General features: G+C 37.9%; 1 protein-coding gene across 12 annotated transcripts in view; it reads right to left on the bottom strand.

Annotated features, from left to right (window-relative positions):
- Window positions 1-21,423, bottom strand: part of SUPT3H (SPT3 homolog, SAGA and STAGA complex component) — a 524,342-nt gene that overhangs the window by 493,817 nt on the left and 9,102 nt on the right. For 5 of the 12 annotated variants that reach the window (XR_007774028.1, XM_050950866.1, XM_050950865.1 and 2 more), the window contains exons 3-4: window positions 12,542-12,656; window positions 11,838-11,941 (exon numbers count right to left, since the gene is read on the bottom strand). Coding sequence is in view for 9 of the 12 variants with exons in the window: in XM_050950866.1 (XP_050806823.1) it covers window positions 11,838-11,941; window positions 12,542-12,598 (161 nt within the window). In the remaining 3 variants the exon portion in view is untranslated. Of the gene's footprint in view, window positions 1-11,837; window positions 11,942-12,541; window positions 12,657-21,423 lie in introns of those variants that run through there. The other 7 variants (XM_050950860.1, XM_050950862.1, XM_050950861.1 and 4 more) reach the window with 3 other exon arrangements.

Raw genomic sequence — 21,423 nt, 5'->3', positions numbered from 1 at the left:
CTGCAAACACTACTGGGCACAGTAAAGTGGGATTGTGCATGATAGGTGCTTGCATGATAAAGTCACAAAAAGGCATGAGATTATTTGCAGTTTATTCAATATAAAACACTGGAGATTTGCAATATGGGAATTATTCTTTGAGATGTTTCTAGTTCACATTTCCTGCAGTATTTTGATGCAGAAGTTTAAAAAGTCAGAAATCATATATATATTTATAAAGAACTTTTTTCAATCAATTAATTTGCTTCAGCAAGCTCGACCAGGCCTCCAGGTTGAACTTCTCTACTATCATAGTTCGCAGGCTCCAATTGGTCATTTCTTTGAGGGTACTTCCTTAAATTCAAGCCATGCTTTAACCTACCCAAATTCTCTCCCGTTTGGTCATTACATGAAATCAACTCAAGGGAGTTGCCTACTTTTTTAAAAATGAACAATTTTATTTAGTTCAATTAAAACATTGTTTTATGCTGTACTTGGACACTACTGATTTTTTTCCATCTCCTTGCTGCACAGCTCATGAAAGCATCAAATTCACTCACCCATAAACAACAATTAGCCTTGATAGAACAAAACTAGGCAAACTTGGGTAGGCTCATTTTTTTCCTCTTCTCACAAAAATTTTATAATGGACTAAAAATAGATGGCAGCCAGTTAATGTTGTTTAGAACTTTTTCCACTATTCTACAAACTTGAGAAATGCACTTTAACATAGGAATATTATTTATCAACATAAACTGAGATAAACTGGCAGAATTTCATTTGAGACAATGGAATAGAAATTGTTTGCATTCCTCTTTTCACAATGCAATACATTACGAACAAACTTTTAAAAATCCTGTTTGTACTGCATTACCTAACAAATAACAAGATATTGGCATTATTAAAATTGAAAGCTCAACCTCAGAACTTTTCTGTGCCTTTTAGCTACTGCCCTGAGACTAGAGTAATGTAGAGGCAAATTTGTCCAGTGAGAGCTCCCAGACTTCTTATGCCTCAGGTAGACACGGACTCCTGGAGATCCAAGGGAGTATAACCTCTCTGCTACCTTTTCAGTGTGTGATGTGAATTCACATATTAACCCTGGTGGCTAGTGACGGCACAAAGACAAGCCTCATGACTTCACTATCTCTGTATTTCCCTTTTGGTGCAAGGAGACATTTTCTGCATCGCCAAGAGAAGGGGTACAACATATTCTAGACATTAATTTTGGAAATTTCCTGCCTTTAAGTTGTTGATTTCTCAGCTTTATTACTGCACAGCTGCTAGTTTTTTGCATGGGATTTACTAACTTCTATTAAAGAGGTTGGGGGAAAGATGAAAAAAGAGGGAAAAAAATTCTATGCTGTACAGCTTTTGTGCCTGAGAATATCTATTTGTAGGGCCTTGTAGAACTTGTAAAACTGAATTTGCACAGTTCTGTTCTATCATGAATTAACATGAGCGATATAATGTAAAGTAGCAGGCCTCCATGTTGGAGGCTTTGATTAAGGACTGCTTTCAGATGGCATCAAGTGGAATAGCTTCCATATCATATAAACACACTCCTTTACTCTGAGCCTTCTTAACTGAGGCTTGCTACCTTAAATGGAATTACTCATGTTCATTTATAGTAGAATATATTTGCATACATTGAGTTTTTCTAAAGATAATTCCTATTTAATTAACAGTAATGATCAATTATTTATTACCAAGGAGTGCTGTTAATCTCTAGTGCTACTTAGTACAGTCAGCCAGCTTTATAACTCTATGTCCCAACTTCAGATCAGCTTACCTTTAAAAAAGCTACAGCACAAATTTTCTCAAAATTTAACTCAAATCTAAGGAATAATATAGGACATAGATTAGGGAAGTTGCACTGATATAACTAAAGATCAACCTACTTATTCCAGTTTAAATCCTTCATAAACATGCCCTTAAATGGGTTTTAAGTAATGTTACATTGGAAGTTGCCCCAGTGTAACAAAATCAATTTTAAACCTATTTAGTTACATCAGGGCAACTTTTCACAGCGTTTTAGAGTTTAAGGCAACAAGAGACCATAGATCATCTAGTCTGACCTCCACCAACACCAACCTGCCCCCACACACTAAACCCAAAAACTGAAATTGGGCCTAAAGTATTACAGGACCCTAGTCTTTTGTGTGCCACAGGGATAGAATAAGCAGGATCAAGCTGCAACAATGCCCAAGGCTCCTGCAATGGCTGTGAAATGATTTAGTGAGATATATCCAGATAATCCTAGCAAGTGACCTGCATACTGACACTGGAGAGGAAGATGAAAAAACTCCAAGGTCATTGCTAAACTGACCTGGGGGAAATTCCTTCCTGACCCCACATATGGCAAGTCAGCTAGACCCTGAGCATGTGAGCAAGAACAAGCCAGCCAAGCACCTGAGAGAGAGAGAAAGCTCAGTGCCACCTCAGAGCACTGGCCCAGCCAGTCCAGTATCCCACCTCCACCTCTGATGCTTCAGAGGAAGATGACAAAAACAAAATGCAAACACAATCCAAAAGCCTTATATCATAAGAAGATCTACAAAACAAGTTTGAGGTTTCTACCTTTAACTACTTCTCAATTATTTCAGCACACTTTTCTAAGCAGAACATGCAAGAAAAAAGTTTTTTTCATGCTCTGATAACTCAAAAATAGTATAAACAATTTTGCTCAAATGAAAGTTGGAAAAAAGAGTTTGAGCCAGTACCATTAAGAAATCACTTCTGCCCCAAAGACATTTGCCAGAAAAAGTTATAAGCAACTGAAAGAGTTGGTTAGACAGGAAATTTAAAGTAAATCTTAACTATTGCATGTTTTGCTTATCCATGCTATTTTATATAGCAGTCAACCTAAGACATTTCTGTAGTCCCATTGCCATAGTAGTTTATCATGCACACACAAATATAGACTAAAAATACCACAGATTCTCTTAATCTGTTTTAGAGTCATATAATTATAGATACACAAACACTTTTTCTCTTCTTGTGTGTATATTTAAAACATGGTGTAGGACTTTGCTCCAAGGTTAGGAATTCCAGGCTTACGTTTTTCATTCCTTATTTGTCAAATCTCTATTCTACCATACCCTAAATGTGAACATCCTGACTACTGGCTGTCCATTCCAATCAGTCAATATTCTCCATCATTCCTAGTAGGCAGTGGTTTCATTATAACTTTTTACCTTATTCACAATTAATCCAAGAATTCTACAGACTGAAACAGTGACTGTTCAGCAAACCTCATTTCCCTTTTTTTTTTTTTAAACCTTTTCCTAAATAAATTCTCATACACCACAAAGTGTGTTGGGAGGTGAGAATGGGGAGGGGAGAGATAGATGGACATGACACCCTATAAACTAATCTATTTCTCCTACAGGCTTTGAAGGAAAGAGAAAAGTGTTATTTCTACTTTTAAATACTGGAGAAGTTCTCAGATACTTCAGAAATAGGAGCCTGTATAAATACCTTTAGAACACAGCTTCTGTTCTATGAGTTTCACTTGTAATTAAATATGGGTTCACAATTAATCCCATTTCAGACTAACAGTTCCCCTAGAAAATTTTCTGGAAGTGAGGAACAAGTAGAAGCTAAACCACCAAATGATTTCAATGTGTTCTCCAAAAGTAAAAGAAATGTGAACATTTAAAAAGTAAATTCCACTGGCGCAATCTTAAACTAAGGGCTTATCTACACTACACAGTTTTGTCAGAAAAAGGCAGCTTTTTCAACAAAACAGTGGAGGTGCACACACTACAATATTCCTCCTGCCAACAAACCACTCCTGTCTTGCCCACAAAGTAAAATCACCTCAGCAAGAGGCACAGAGCTTTTTGCAGCCAAGTTACATTGACAAAGCATCAATGTAGACACAGCATTCGTTACTTCATTGTAACTGGCCTCCAATAGGTATCGCACAATGCCCACCATGACCGCTCTGCTCTCCATTTTGAACTCTGCTGCCCTTTTTTTGAACATCCAGCTATGCAGGCATCTGCCCCTCCCCTTTCAAAGCCCCACGAAGTTTTGAAATTGCTCAGTGTGGAGAGCTCAAATAGCTACCGCCCAGCTGAGCATGCCAGCTCCCAGCAGCAAATGGCACTCTTGCCTGGACTACAGGGGAGAGGGTGGATCTCCTTGGGCTGTGGGGAGAGAAAGCTGTGGGAGAACTCTGAGGAAATCACAGAATCAAAACATTAACACAGAATCCTGCTCTCCCTGGCACTAGGACCACAGTAGCAGGCAGACTGCTGCTGTGGGAAATGAGGGTAGAAACTCTAGATGTGCTCTACAGAGCCAGGGAAGGAGGTGGGGGCTAATGTTGAGGTGTCCCCCTCCCCCTGCCAGTGTACCAGTGTCCACTGAGTTGGGATGGGATGGGGGTGGACAGGGGGACACCAACTATCTGTATACCAGCTTCTGCCTCAGGATTGGTTGCTTACGGCTGCTCTCTGAACTTAAAGAGACAGCGCACTGACACACTCACTCTCCTCCTCCAACCCCACCCACACACACACACTCCTTGTCACACTCCTCCCCACCACACACACCCTTCTGTGGGCTTCTTTGTTAGTATTCAGCAGTGTCAGTTTGGTCATATTACTGAGTGCGACTTTAAAAAGTGATTTAAAATGTGTTACTTTCAGGCACAGACAGTAATCATTACTATGTTCATTGCACGGTGTAAACAAACTATGTCAACACACATTATTGTAGCTCAGTGTTAAAATGCTCCTTCAAGGCATCCCCCAGCCAAATAGCCCTCCACTGGCTACCCTTATAGCCTTGTGTTCACAATGCACAGCACAATATTGAACAGCAATGAAGGATCCATGCTTTCCAACAGAGGTGGGTGGGTTGCAGGTTATAAGGGCAGCTGAAAAGTGGCTTGCAATCTATTAGGATGCCCATGGAATGATGGGATTGAGAAACCTTCATCATGTGACACTCTAACTGCCCCGATGAGGCATTGCAAACCCTTCCCCAAGCATGCTGGGGCCAGTTGCATGGTGAGATTGATACGCACAGTGCACTGCTCTGTGGGTCAATGCAAGAGATGCTATTGTGGATGCACTCCACTGATACAGAGCATAATGTGGACATGCAACAGTGGCTTAATTACAGTGGCAGCTGTACACTGATGTCTACACTACAGAGTTTTGTCGACACAAGTTACAAGGCCTAAGTTAGAGATGAATATAACCTTTTATGGAAAGAAACATGGGAGTAGTTGAAAAGAAGAATTATTTCTTATATTACACTTTCACACTTTGAGGAATAGTTTCTACGGGGTAATAGTTCTAAATTCAGTATTAAGTCAAGGAATATTATTTTGTCAGCAACTACGGAAAGTAAAATGAATAAGAAAATTGTAGATAAAATATCAGAATGTTATGTTCTCTTATATGATTATATTAATTCAAGTCCATTTTGAAAAAAGGTTTACCATTAATAGGCGTATGAAGCCATTCTTAGATTATATTAGTTGCAGATTGTTCTATTTCTTGAATTTAAATCAGTTGAAAATAAGGAAACCTGTAATGAACTGATTTAGAGACAATACATCATACAAGCTATAAATAGCGAACGTAAGGACTAATATACATCCAATTGCATATATTTAAGCAATAGTTTCATAAAGAGTTTCTGATATCATAGACCACAGGAGTATAACCCAAGCTATATGTTCATGTCACCAGAAACCTAAGATGGAATTACCATCACAATTTATGTATATTTTAAAATTGTACTTAATGAACAGAGAAACTATTTTAAGTGCTCACCCTCCACGCAAAAGTCAAAATCTGGTCATTTTTTAATAGTTTTCACTGTGATTAACGGAATCATAAAAAAAAAATGGAAAAGCCATATCAGATCATCCAAGCCATCGCCTTATCTACAAGGGATTGTTATCTACAGCTGAGTTCCTAGTATTTAGTTAGAAATGCTATAAATTTCCTAGGGGCCCCAGTAGCTCTTTGAAGTTGCTAGAATGCTGTTGTGCCACTGAGACCTTCTAGATGTATTTAAAACCGTTTCTTGCAAGTTGTCTTCTCCTTTTCCTCAATAATTTCTATTATATACTTTTAGGAAAGTTTTAATCTCATTGTGCACTTTGCAGTCTTACTTCATAATCTTTTAACATCAGAAACATATTGCATTAGAAGTAATATTTAAGGCCTTGGTCCTGCAAGTGACTCCATGCAGATGGATCTCTGTACCTGCTCAGAGTCCCTCTGACTTCAAAGCAGCTCTTCATGAATACAGGTTGCCTCCACATGGTGCTCTTTGCAGAATAGGAGCTGAAACCGGAGGCAAGCCAGAAGTGCATCAATTGCTCATGTAGTTCCTCCAAAATAAAAGGTAAATGACTACACAAGCAAGGAGGAGCAGGAGTTGTGGTTTAATCCAAAACTGCATTCAGAACTTCCCCAGCAGGACAATGAGGAGTCAAACAATACAAAACAAGAAAAACAGCTTTAAATCAAACAGGTTTTACCCAAAACATATATTGAGGGCAGTTCAGTGTTACCCAACAGCTACTGGAAGCAGCTAGTCTTCAAAGTCAACTCACATGCAGATGTCACTTGCAGAGTTGGTCAAAAAAAATCATTTTAAATGAAAAACTACGTTTTTCTTTTCAAGAGACTTTTCATGAGGAGTGTCCATTTTCAGCTACATATTTGGGTTTTTGTTATAAAAAACAAAGGTGTTGTGGTTTTTGGCAATTGAAAATTAAAAAAAAAGGTTTTCAGCCAAACGTATTTGATTTTCACATTTGTGACAAAAAAACACACCACACACTTTTGGGGAAAAATATTAAAGAAAATCATTTTTGGGGGGTCAAAAATTTTCATCAAACCAAAACATGCCCAAACCAACTCTAGTCACCACCCATATTACCATTTCTATTAATATGCAAGTAGGGGTGCATGATTGCAAATTATTAATCTTTTAGGTAGATTTTGGCTTGCTTACAAACAAAATTTAATTAATCAAGACCGTTCACTGAAAAAAAAAAAACTCTAATGTCCTATACTTGTTCAACATTTAAAATATTACGACAGGTTCCAGAAAGTCATACTACATGCAACTTATTTTATGTCATAGATGACAGGCCAATTAAATGCGGAATAGGAATTTTATCTGCTAGGTGAAAACATCCATAATGGCTGTCTCTCTCTGGGGCTAAACAGATCTTGGGGCTTTAACAGTTAGTTTGGAAACAGGATTTAGATCAACTAAATGAAATGATATAAGACAAACATAAGCACATATCACTGGATCTGCTGAAACCTTTCTACTATTTTTAACACCTGTTACTGTATTAAAAACTCTAAAGTCACATACCAGATATAAATAAAAGAAATTTGGGTCAAAGCAAGATCTATATAGCATTAAGTTATTTTAAATGTTTACAAGATCAAATACTCAATAATTGTAAACCCCTCAGATTAAAAGCTAAATGTATCACTATCAAGTTACAGTGCAATATTTTTTACTCACTGCACACTACTTTTATTTACCTCCATATGCCTCCAACAGCCAAATATCAGTGTAGTTTAGTGTTACCACTAACTATACCTGAAAATCATTTACAAAGATATAACAATTCACATACTGAACAGAATTAGTTTCAATTGATATTAAAAATTTGCTTATCTGAGGAGAAATTGTAAGTTGTACTAAACAGCAATAGAAAAACTGAAAAACATATTACCAGTTTAAGCTCTCTCATGTTCTATGGTAAGATTCATATCCAGAGAAGCAGTACTTCTATGTCCCTATTTTTGTGTGTGTGTTCTTTGAGAATTAAAGTCAAACCCTAGGAAGTGATGGGATTCTCCCTCTTTGGCTAGAAAGGGAACTGACTCCTCAGTGATCCCTATGGATTGCCCAACAGAGGTGGTGATCCTGCAAATTAATATACGTTACTCTGGGCTTGTCTACACATCAAACTACTGACTAGCAAGACAGGGTGTGAATCTACAGTGCACCAGTTTGCCGCGCAGTAACTTCCCATTGGGACACTGTTACAGCTATCTTATCGGTTGCGGGTTTTTGTTTTTGAATTTTAAAAAGGTTCCTTGTTTTACACATTGTATTCCTTCCATCTCCCACAGTTCCCAAGATCTCAAGAAGCCCATGTGATTCCATTACAAATTCCTTAATGGGAGAATCTGTAACTACCTAAATTATGTAATTTATGAAAAATGTCAAATTTTGTCAGAGTCCAAAAAGGTTCTTTTAAAGTGGTAACTTCATCACAATGTACAGGCCAAGAGAAACAGCTGTAATTTTTCTGTCCATGGTCCATCTCTGGCAAAACTTTAGCCAAAAAAAAATTTTAATATGAAAACAATAAAATTTAATTTTAATAAACAGATTATATTGGAAGGGTTCCTTTGATTCCTACCATGTCAGTGAAACAGTTTATGAAAAATCTCAGAATGCAGACGACTTGTTGGTATAAATTCTAAAGTAGCAACTGAACAAGCTCTGAAACAGAAGAAAAACGTCTGTTTCTTCCACTTATATGGCCAACAATAACTTCTACATTCTGAAATGAATGAATGAAATCGTGTGTATGCTAGCAAGCAGGGGAATTTCAAAAGCACTTAATCAGGAAGTGACCAATAAATAAAATATAGGCTCCTCAGACACTGACCTAAAGAAGCTGAACAGATTCTTTGGCTCCTTAGACTGATGGCCTGCCCTTGATTCTGGAGCCCAAAAGATGATCAGTTATGTTTGTTCTTTGTATGGGGAGAAAACATGCATTTTCAGTGCAGATAACAGTTATTTTAGGTTTAAGAAAAACATTTTATTAATATAGATATATCTCCATGAAAGAGAGAATACGCTGAGTCACCAACATCCTACATCACTAGAGATGCACAAAACAGCAGATGCCTCATAATTGAGCTAGCTGGCACTCAGGATTCCTCTAGCTCAAAAGGTGCCACACATGGAAAATAGAACATCTCATTTCAATTATATACTGAAATACACCACAGTCTACCTACCCACCTACAAGATTCTACTACTTCCATCCTCATTGCATCTAACTGAAAACAGAATTAGACCTTCCATTTTTTGGCAGTTACTTCTAAATATACTCTAAAGCAGTGGCTCTTAACCCTTTCAGGAATCTGATTTGTTCTTACATATGCCCAAGTTTCACCTCACTTAAAAACTACTTGCTTACAAAATCAGACATAAAAATCTGCACACTGTTACTGAAAAATTACTTACTTCCTCATTTTACCATATAATTATAAAATAAATCAACTGGAATATAAATATTGTACTTATACTTCAGTGTATAATATATAGAGAAGTATAAACAAGTCATTATCTGTACGAAATTTTAGTTTGTACTGACTTCGCTAGTGCTTTTTATGTAGCCTGTTGTAAAACTAGGCAACTATCTAGATGAGTTGATGTACCCCCTGAAAAACCTGTGTACCCCCAGAGGTACATATACATCTCATTGAAAACCACTGTTCTGAAGAGCTGAGTAACTCCTCCCACCAAAATTGCCAAATACAGAAAATAGACTTAAGGGAATGGCTTATTACTAAGGGTACATCCAGACTACCCACCGGATTGGCGGGTAGCGATCAATTTATCAGGGATCGATATATCGCATTTCATCTAGACGTGATATATCGATCCCCAAATGCGCTCCCGTCGACTCCAGAACTCCACCAGGGCAAGCAGCAGTAGCGGAGTCGATGGGGGAGCCGCAGCCGTCGATCCCATGCCATGAGGGCGGGAAGTAAGTTGAAATAAGATACACAACTTTAGCTCCGAGAATAGCATAGCTGAAGTCGACGTATCTTACATCGACCCCACCCCCAGTGTAGACCAGGCCTCAGTATTGTTGGGGAGTCCTGCCACGCCCTTATCTGGGAACATGCTCTTCTCCAGTAAAATGCAAACACAGCTAAATGGTCAGTCAGGCTATCTTTTAGAGTTAGACTTGTCCCAAAATAAGTTTTTAAAGCCTAATAGAGCCCATCAGTTAACAGATGAAACAGGCGGAAGGTGAAAACTAAAAGCAGGAGATTGATGGTTTTCTTCTAATGTGGTACATTACTACTAAGATCTGATACATTTCTGTAACATTAAGAAGCCAAGTGTAATGTTTACCCAGAGGAGCAACATTCAGCTTTGGAGGCTTTGAGATACACAACATATTCTACAGAGGACATTACAGAAATAATGCAAGTTAGAGTTTCAACAGTTTTTTATGAATCTGATCCTCAGTACCTACTGTATAGTAGAGAAGGACAAGATACAGAAGGTCTAAGTTACCAAGATCTAAACCTTTATAAGCCTAGAGAGAGAGAGACTGTGAAGTGATAGAAGGTGGACTTTTCAGCTATCATTCTTTTCGACTGAAATCAGACATACAAAATCTGTATATGTATATGAAACCACACAGTAAAAAGAAGTTTTCAAGTCCCCTCTACTTCAGAGTTTAAGGATCCTGCCAATATAAAAATCAATAGTCCAAAATGTATTCCCTGTTAAATCCAACCTACTTCGCCTAATCTTATTTTCTACTGAAGTGTTAAAACTATTTTCCAGAGCTGAGACTTTAATTTCAGCAATTTTAACTAGTGAAGACAGGCAAAAACAGCTAATGTTTTCTTTTAATGTAACAGGTTTACTTATTAACACTCCGGTGCTAACTTTCTAAGAACTGAAAATCTAGCAGAGAAATCAGTGGGAGAAAAAAATCCTTCTAAGTACTCCAACAAGATTTCATATAGCACTGCTCCCCTTTAAGTACAGCTGAACTGAGCAATGCATACATGTACACCCTAATTTCTACCGCCTATTCTACACACACACACATGCTGGAGAGGATATATTCATAAGAATATATAAAAGAATGCACATAATTTGGCACTGGGCTACCAGCCCAGTTCTCTATCTGCAGATTTTAAGGAGATATACTCCAGACTTGGACTGAAATTTCTTTAAACTGCCTGGTATATCAGGAATAATGATCCATAGGGAAAGAAGAGCTTATTAGCCTGAGTTCTCCTCCTCTGTACAGATCAATGTGTCCTGGACCCATATAAAAGGGAAAAAATGGCAGTGCTGGCAGATCAAGCTCTCTGATGGATAGGTTGCCTTTTACCAAATCAAGATTTGCAACCTGGCCCAGTGTAATAGGCCACTAATCAAGTAGAACAGAGCCTTAGGTAAGGAAATCTTCTTGATTATGCAGTGTCTTAAAGATTGAGTGAATGGCTATTTAAATGTCTTGCGAGATTTTAGAAGTTCTGAGCTACAAACCCTTCTAATATCACAGCTTACAACTCTGATTAAGCAGGTTTCTAAGATTCCAGTGGCATTTCAGAATAATAAATCATTTCTCTTTATAAAAATTTTGCTCACCACCAAGACTAAAATGTAATCAGTTCCAACTGGTCCACACATGTTAATTCCATAATAAATAGCATCATCTCACCAGTTAACATATCTTACTGTATTAACACCAAAAGCTATGGTAAAACTATAATGAAAAGTTACTTTTAAAATAATTTTATGTCAATATTATCTTATTTGGTGACGAATTAAGAAATATAGGTCTCAACTTATTTTCATATAAAATACATAAAATATATCCATTATTTAGCAGGATTTTTCAATCTGTTTTTAGAGTAACAAAAGTGGGTAATATTTTATTTAGCTAGAGTGTCTTAAAAATATAAACAATGGAATAGCCATCATATGTATCTGTTCTTCTTCTGTCCTATTCTTAGAGAATGACAAAAAACACACATTGAAAACACAAACAGTCCAAGATATTTGGATAGCTTACTTACATCATACTTTGCAGTTCAGGAGTAAAGCTTGTTGATTTCCCTGTCCCTCTTCCGCTGCTTGAAGAGGCAACATTTGACATCGGGCTAGCTGCAATATTGCTCATCTGAGTAAACAAAAAGAAACAATAGAGTTTTCAAATGTATTTAATTTAATAAACAGAGAATCTTGGAAATGGCAGCAACTATAAACCACTTCACAAAGTATATGTGATTTAAAATATCCAGCCTACCACACTATGTTTCATGTTGAATTTAATGTCTTTCATTCACCACTGCAAGAAAATTATTTTCTCCTCTATTACATGACCAACTGAGAAAACCACACTGTTCATTTTAGTAAATAAATATATAAGAGGAATCAATAATAATTGCAATAGTTTCACCTTAGTGACTGCTATGTATGCTTGCTTTGCATTACAGATTCAAAAGGAAAAAAGCAATTCAGGCAAGACCTGAATGAAAATACAATACATATAAAAATCTTTTCAATGTAGAACAGAAGCCTATTTGAGTTGTCACTTGTATTATCCATAAAATATAAACCATGGTCTGCAACCACTGCAACTAACCGTCATTGAAAGTGTGTGTTGGATACGTATTTGTGTTCACACTTCTTCACTGGCTTAATTTTTTTTAAATAATCTCAGGGAGCCATTCAAAAAGCATCAATGCAAGCTTATCTCAGTATCTATTCAAGAGCTCACATTATTATGGGCCATATATGTGGCTTTCACAGCCCCAGTCTTCCAACAGAGGCGCATGACCTTCGGCTCATGCAGCAACCAAATCCCATAGGTACCTTTTTCATATAGGGTTTGTCTACATGGAGAGAGAAGATGAATTAAATACAGCTGTGAAGCTAATGTACATAACAAGTTAAAGTGCATTAAACCTAGCTTTCATTCAGAAGGAAAGTGGCCTTAGTTCACTGTATCTCAGTGGTGCCCAAACTTGTTCCGCCGCTTGTGCACGGAAAGCCCCTGGAAGGCCACGCCGGGCCGGTTTGTTTACCTGTCGCGTCCACAGGTTTGGCCAATCGCAGCTCCCAGTGGCTGCAGTTTGCTGCTCCAGGCCAATGGCAGCTGCTAGAAGCAGCAGACAGTATGTCCCTCAGCCCGCGCCCCTTCCAGCAGCTCCCATTGGCCTGGAGCAGCAAACCACAGCTACTGGGAGCTGCGATCGGCCAAACCTGTGGACACGTCAGGTAAACAAACCGGCCCAGCCCGCCAGGAGCTTTCCCTGCACAAGCGGCGGAACAAGATTGGGAACAACTGCTGTAGCTTAATCCTCATTGGAGTGACTAAGGTCCTTGCAGTATTGAAACCAAATACTGAATCCTAAAAAATAAGCCAGTAAGAAATCTGAATGAACTCAGTGAGATATTCAACTTTAAATTGAATTTACCCACTTTGCACTATTTTCAGCGTTATGTATGGTCCAGTATCTGTAAAAAGTCTTTTGAATATGAAAGATATTTTCCATGGTAATGTTATAATTATGGTTAATTTTAAAAGGTTAAGGATACATAGCACAGAGATGCATCAAAGAGAAACTTGTAATATACACCTGTATCTAAAACACTAGAGTAAACTGTTTTATATTAAATGCTTTCACGTATAGTTTAAGAGACTTCCACTTACTTTCCAAAACATTGTAATTTAGCTTCTTACACTACAAACACAAGCACATGTGTAACTCTACTCACATATTTAGTTACAGTGAAGTCTGACTTTAGTCATATGAGTAAGCACACACACAATTTTAAGTGTTCTCAGGACCAAGGCCTTAGTCAGCAGTTACCATTAGTCTCAAACCTAAACAGTGAAATTAGTGAGTTTAAAAAAATACAATAAACTTATCTATAAGTGTAAAGAAAGATTATGTGTTACTTCTAGCATAGTGCTTCTAAACACTGGAGGTGCAACAGGATTATGTACCAAAGACCCACAGACTTGGAAGTTTAAATCAAGAGTCTATTTACTATTGCTTTTGTTGCACACATTTTGCTTATTACTCTTTATTTTATGATTTATATAACAGTTATGTCTAATTTTTAATAACTCAAAGTATGTATACACACTTATGGTAATGTCAAAATTCTTAAATCAAAAGGTCATAGGGAAGTAGAACTACAATTCAGCAAAGCTGTGCAAAGCATTAACACTAGTTTTTGGCTAGAATTTTCTTGCCCTTAAAAATTTTAAAAGAAAATATTATCAAAGTTAATGATTAATAAGATAAGGCCCCAATCCTGAAAACATGCATGCTTAATTGTAAGCACAGTCTCATTAACTTCATTGAATCACTTGCATGAGTAAAGTTATACATGCATGTAAGTGTCTGCAGGACTGGGACTGTAACAATATTTGGGCTGGTCAAAAAAAATTAAGTGCATGGCATGCAGTCTTATGTCCCTCCCACGCACTGAGTAAGGGCCAAACAGGTATCCCTTGTTCACATTAATAATTGTTACAGACATGGGTATCCCTTACCAGCATTGCCAACTCTCATGATATTTGCTGCTTCACTTAAAGCTCTCCACCCTGGAGACAAGGGATTATGTGATAATCTCACCTTTTATTTAAGAAAAAAAATTCTAGCCCTTATGGCTGAAGAGAAAAGCTTGAAAGTGAAACTCACTAAACCTCAGAAACTAAAAAGCAAACAGACTCAAATAAAAGTTACATCTCATGAGTTTTGAGCTAATGATTTTTGAACATTTGAGTATGGCAATACTGCCTTGCACACAAGTAAGCCTACTGACTTTACCTATCTCTCTCATAGAACTGGAAGGGACCCTGAAAAGGTCATTGAGTCCAGCCCCCTGTCTTCACTAGCAGGATCAAGTACTGATTTTGCCTAAATGGCCGCCTCAAGGATTGAACTCACAACCCTGGGTTTAGCAGGCCAATGTTCAAACCACTGAGCTATCCCTCCTCGCTTTAGTGGGACTCATCCAAAAATAATTCTGCACATAGGCCACAATCCTGCAAAGAGTTCCACACAGAAGTGTAACTTTCAGGGTGTCATTTATGCCCATGTTTTGTGTCAACACAATTACTTTCTAAGGCTCCAGTCCTGCAAACACTTACATATAAGCAGTCCCATTAAATCAAATAGGACTACCTACCTGCATAAATCTTTGCAGGATCAGGGACTAGGACAAGCTCTACACATTCATTAAACCACTGTCTTCCTACTAAAACCAGAAGATTTAACTTTCAAATCAAGCAGGTGTACAGTATTTTCTTGACATCATGAACCAACAGCTCATCATGCCCTGTCATAGCCTTTAAAATAATTACTTCCCCAGCCCATATTTTGTTTGATGGTTTAGATAATTAACTTCTTTACACATCAAAGTCCCATCATCCGCATGTTCTATTTCCTTTCTTCCGGACATTAAAAACAAAGTCAAAAGCAGAAGCACTCAAATCAATTTTCTCCAATAAATACAGCTAACATGGAACTGAAAACCTACTGTAATCTTCAACGGGTCAATGTACTACAGTTGTTTTAGCTTTGAATTGAAATACAGCTGTTTGCCATATTGCACAAAGTGAATTCAGATGTTCAGATCGGGTCACAGATTATTTCAACATGTCATAGTTTAATCATGAACTCTAGCAAGGAGAATATAACATTTGATTAACTATTTAAAACTAGTAATTATAAGGTGCTAATCTAAATCTACGTCATACTTACAAATTATGTTCTTATGTTCTTAAATTAGTTTTCTCTACAAAAATATCTTGCAATTTTATAATTAAAAAGGAAAGAATTTACATAAATAATTGTATCAATGAAAACACACAAAAATACCTATCCTGATCACTCAACACCTCTGAGATAAATTAAATATACAGTCACATAAGAAACAAGTAACTCCCTCACACCCCCAAACAATCTTGAGTGGAAAAATGCTAAGCCTCCTCTGGTTGAGTTCAGGCCAGTGATTCTCACTAATGTATGTTAGGAACCTACTGTTCCATAACCTGTCCATTGAGTCTGTGTCCTTCCTGTGTAATTCCCACATGATATAACACACCTGTGATTGACTAATCTTTAAGGCAGAGCGCACAGTCCATCTATTTACTCAAGCTTTTGGTAAGGGCACATAAGGGATGGCATTTTGCACTTCCCATAAGCTTGTATAAATAAATGAACTATGCATGGTGCCCTGAATATGAACAAATTTGGGCTATTTCAGATAAAGGGTGGAAAGGGACTATGTTTCAAAGTCATGGGGTTCTCACAGAGAACATCTTCCTGTCTTTTACAGAGAGGTATTCAAATGCCTCCATCAACCACTGTTCTTGCAGCATCACATGAGGGTTTCAGAGACAAAAGGATAGGTTACAGAACAAAAGGCGCCCAAAACCTCCACTAACTCAATTAAAAGTTACTGACTTAAACACCACCAGAGAAGACTTAACATTCATCTACTCCAGAACTCACTCTGCAACCACAGAAACGGAGAGTGAGGTCTGAATTTATTCAGCTTTATCTAAAAAGTCTCTTCACAACGGGAGGAACCTGAATCAGAAAAAGTTTTATATATAAAAATAAACAAAACACACACAATACATAATGAAGGGTTAAAAAAAAAAATCTTCCACTGAACTAAGCAGAACATTCAGTTGTATTTTCTAACACAGAGAGGACTTCAACTGGGTTGTTCTGTCCTAGGGGCCTGACTCTTCTCCCATTTACACTAGACTTATACCTACAAAACCCCTCTGAACTCCAGTGTCATTAATTATGATTTACTATAAATCATATAAGCAATAGGAGAACCAGGTTATGTACTTCTAATAAAAGTAAAGAGGCAAATCGTATAAAACTTTACAAGGTTCCAAGAGAGTTAGAAGTTAATTACATGTTTCCATTCAGCAGGAAATAAGGAAGGTATATATGGTACCTTTCTTACTCTAGGTGCAAAAATTAATTACTGCTACAATAAATTCTTTCTGCAGACTTGCATCTAATTTTTGTACAGCAGCAGGCCCTCATTTCACTTCTTCCATAACTACATTTTGCATATGATATGAAATAATGCAAAATGGGATACATTTTACTTACATAAAACTCATACAAAACAGGAAGGAAGGAAACCACTGAATGCTAAGATGCATTGAGCAAATACTGTATTAAAATTAGCATTTTTGTTTTAAATATTCTAGTCTTAACTGCAACTTATACTTAAGCCAAAATCAGAAATGTCAGTATCAAGTATTGTATTTGTGCAAATGCTCAGTACTGTGCAAGATGTAGTACAAGAAACAGTCCCTGCTCCTTTGACATTTAGGATGTAAAGGTTTTAATTAACTATGTGTATTCAGGTCTTTGGTTTTATCTTATCATGCAACAGAAATGTTAAGTCATCTTCACAACGATATGCTGGCATGTGACTAGGGCTTTAGGGTGCTATGAAAACACGAACAATAAAACAAGCAAAATAAAAATAAACACACGAGAAAGTACATGTCTGAAACTAGTCTATCTAGCTTCTAAAAAAGTATTAAAGAGAATGAACAATGAAGAGAATTGTATACTGGATTATGCACAGTGTTACACTGACCCTCTATTTCAGTGGTTCTCAACCTATTTATCACGTGGGCCGCATAAAGCATTTCGTGTGTTATATGGGCCACATCCACACAATATATATATACTACCTGTATTGCCCTGAGGATGTCACAAGGGCTGCAGTAGTGTGCTGATTAGGCCGCATGCAGCCTGCGAGCCACAGGTTGAAAACCATTGCTCTATTTTGTCCAGGAAATGAGTCTGAGACTTGAAAGTCTAGATACTGACAATTAAGCCTTTACGGTTATTCTCCTGGAATTCCTCTAGCAGATTTGAACTAATAGGCTATCTAAAGTGAACTGGCCTAGCTATTCACAATGAAAGTATTACCCAAATTATAAAATTACAAGTTTTGATACATTTATAGTGTAGAAGGTCAAACTATGCAACACTCAATCACCAGTATTTAGGTGTAAATTGCCCCAGTCACACACATGAAGATAAATGAACTATTTCTGTACTACATGAAAAATGTAACAGCATGTAGGATGTGAGAGTTATAGCAATACCCCTAACTTCTCTAGAATGCAATGAGCCAGGGAGATAATGCAAGAAGATCAGTGTTCAAGATGCACTAGACCTTGACAGAGAGGATTTGGGATTAGAAGCAGGCTGCATCAGATCTTCATACAATCATGTTGTTCAAATCAGGAGATGGTATCAAAGTAATCTGAGCTTCTGCTTTTTGAAAAATCTATGAAACAATATCAAGTTAAATGCAAATGCAGGTGTTAAAATTCTTGCTAGCAAACTATCATGTCTACTGTTATTGCTGCTTCCTCTGATGCACTAAATTCTTAATTTACCATTTTCTTTAAAGTGGAAAAAATAAATTTAATTTATTAGCAGTGTACCACCCCCATCCAACTCCACACCCACAACCCTGGATATATTAGTGTCCCAGTCTTCAACCACGACAGTTTGTCTTGGGATAGGACATGTCTGAATAGCCCAAATTCGACTCAGCTTTGTTACATAAGAACAGCCATGTTGGTTCAGACCAATGGTCTATCTACCCTGTCTTCCAACAGTGGTCAGTACCAGGTGCTTCAGAGGGAATGAACAGAACAGGGCAATTTGTTGAGTGATCCATCCCCAGCTTCTGGCAGTCAGAGGTTTAGGGACAACCAGAGCACGAGGTTGCATCCCAGACCATTTTGGCTCATAGCCATTAATGAACCTACCCTCCATGAAGGTATTGTTTTTCTCTACCCAGTTATACTCCTGACCTTTACAGCACCCCCGACAATGAGTTCCACAGGCTGACTGTGTGTTGTGTGAAGAAGTACTTCCTTTTGTTTGTTTTAAACCTGCTGCCTATTAATTTCATTTAATGACCCCTGGGTTTTGTGTTATGTGAAGGAGCAAATAACATTTCCTTATTCACTTTCTCCATGCCATTCTTCATTTTATAGACCTCTATCATATCCCCCCTTAGTCGCCCGTTTTCTAAGATGAACAGTCCCAGTCTTTTTAATCTCTACTCATATGGAATCTGTTCCATACCCTAATCATTTTTGTTGCTCTTCTCTGTCCTTTTTCCAATTTTAGTATCTTTTTTTATATGGGGTGACCAGAACTGCATACAGTATTCAAGGTGTGGACATACCAAGGATTTATATAGTGACATTTGATATTTTCTGTATTATCTATTCCTTTCCTAATGGTTTCTAACATTGTTAGCTTTTTTGATTTTTGCTGCACACTGAGCATGTGTGTTCAGAGAACTATCCACAATGACTAGAAGTTCTCTTTCGTGAGTCATAACAGCTAACGTAGACCCCATCATATTGTATGTACAGTTGAAATTATGTTTTCCAATATGCATTATTTTGCATTTATCAATACTGAATTTACTGTGTCTCATTATCATCGTTCCACCAAGTTTCTGTGTTGTCTATTACATCAATATCCTCATTATATACCAGTCACTCAAGTTCACCCATCTTAATATTTAGACTTCTTGCATTTGTATATAAGCACTTATAAAATTTGTCAATATTTAGTTGTTGGCCCTTTATGTTATGTAACTGAATGGGACGCTTTTGTTTGACAGTTTCTTTTCAGTTCCAACCTGTACTTCATTAACTTCTGTCCTCTCCTCTTTACTACAATTATCCCCTTAATAAATCATCCCTTAAGGGATGTCTGTCTAAATCACATACTCCTTTGTACCTGCTGGCTTTTTCCCAGCCCTTAGTCCAAGAACGCCTCTTCTACTACCTTTATAATTTTACAAGCCAGCAATTTGGTTCCTTTTTGGTTTAGATGGAACCCATCCTTCCTGTACAGGCTTCTCATTTCCCAAAAGGTTCCCCGGTTCCTAATAAACCTAAATCCCTGCTATGAATATCACAGTCTCATCCACTTATTGAGAATCTGCAGTTCTACCTGTCTAACTGGCCCTGCAAGCATAACAGGGAACATTTCAGAGAATGCTACCATGGAGATCCTGAACCTCAATTTTTTACCTACCAGCCTAAATTTGGCCTTCAACATCTCTCTTCTACCTTTCCCTATATCACTGGCACCTACATGTACCATGATCACCAGCTCCTCCCCAGCACTGCACATAAGTCTGTCTAAATGTCTTGAGAGATCAAACTTCACACCCGGCAGGCAATTCACCAAGCAGTTCTCTGGGCCATCACAAACTCAACTATATATTTTTCTAATAATCATATCCTCCATTACTATTACCTGTCTTCCTAATAATATGGATCCCTCATCTCGGAGAGGTATCCTCAGCGTAAGAGAATAACATGACATATTTTGGAAGGAGGATCCCAACCATGGGATTGTTTTCTTCTACTTCCGCTTGATGCTCTCCTTCTCCAAGATATTCATCTTCTTCAACACAGAGGTTGTCAGATGGGGAGAAGGGCTCAACACAGAACAGGAGTGGGAATACTCCATTATATCCCCAAAAGCCTCATCTATGTACCGGTCTCCCTTAGCTTTTCCAGTTTAGCCACTCTGGTCTCAAGAACCCCTACCCTGTCTCTGAGGGCCAAGAACTGCTTTCACTGAATGCACACAAATGCCACCTGCCCACAAGGCAGGTAATCATACATGCTGCATTCCTGCAATAAAATGGATAGCCCTCACTCTGCGGCTGGACTTCTGACTGTATTATTTTTTTACTCTTGCTGGGGGCTTTTTGGTTGGTTGTTCTTTATTGGGAAGGAACTTAGGGGGCGGGGGGGGAAATCAGCAGGTGGGCAGGATTATTGGCCTAATTTTAGAGAATGTTTATTAGGTGTATCTGGCTCTCATGCTCCCTCTCTAAACTTCCTCGCAAAACTCCTGTTTGCTAGCTCCTTTGGTCTCTTACAAACTGGCTTTTTAAGCCCTGTTCTCCATGAGTTAGCCCTAACCCCCCCTTGTCAAGGGATCCTAAGGAATTAGGGATCAAAGGATGGCAGGCTAGAGAGCTTTGTTATGAAGCTCTCAGCTTTGTCTAGCAAACCGCTGGGCTCAGCACATGGCCCCCCCAAACAGACCACACTATAAACTTCAATTAATCAGGCACACTGCAAGCAAGCAAGCACACAAGACACACAAACAACAAACTCACCCCAACGGTAACTGTCAGTCCTCCTTCACCTGGAGAACTCCCTCGCAAAACTCCTGTTTGCTGCTCCTGTTCACTAGCTAGACATGCGGAACATCGATTCTATAACAGTTATCTTCCTTCTTTCCACTTGATGAGATAAACCATGACAACCTCATCATCTGTTCTCAATAATACACGCTGAATCTAGAATTCCTGTCTGAAAACCAGGAAAGCATAACAAAACTTTTTTCAACTCTACACCATCAACTATGTATAGACACTGGACAAAATTCTGTCCTCAGATGTGGTTCTCATAAACTTCAATGGGAGCAATGCATGTGCATGCAAGAATAAAATGAAGCCCCCTAGCTTTTTGTTCACAACTCCTCTCCATCTCAGAAGAGATAAGCAGTCTCAAAGGTTCACATCTGTAGCTGACAG

This window comes from Gopherus flavomarginatus, chromosome 4 (genome assembly GCF_025201925.1).
Source record: "Gopherus flavomarginatus isolate rGopFla2 chromosome 4, rGopFla2.mat.asm, whole genome shotgun sequence".
Taxonomy (NCBI): domain Eukaryota; kingdom Metazoa; phylum Chordata; order Testudines; family Testudinidae; genus Gopherus; species Gopherus flavomarginatus.
The sequence above is the reverse complement of the archived record's forward strand: the minus strand, read 5'-3'. Positions and strand labels throughout refer to the sequence as shown.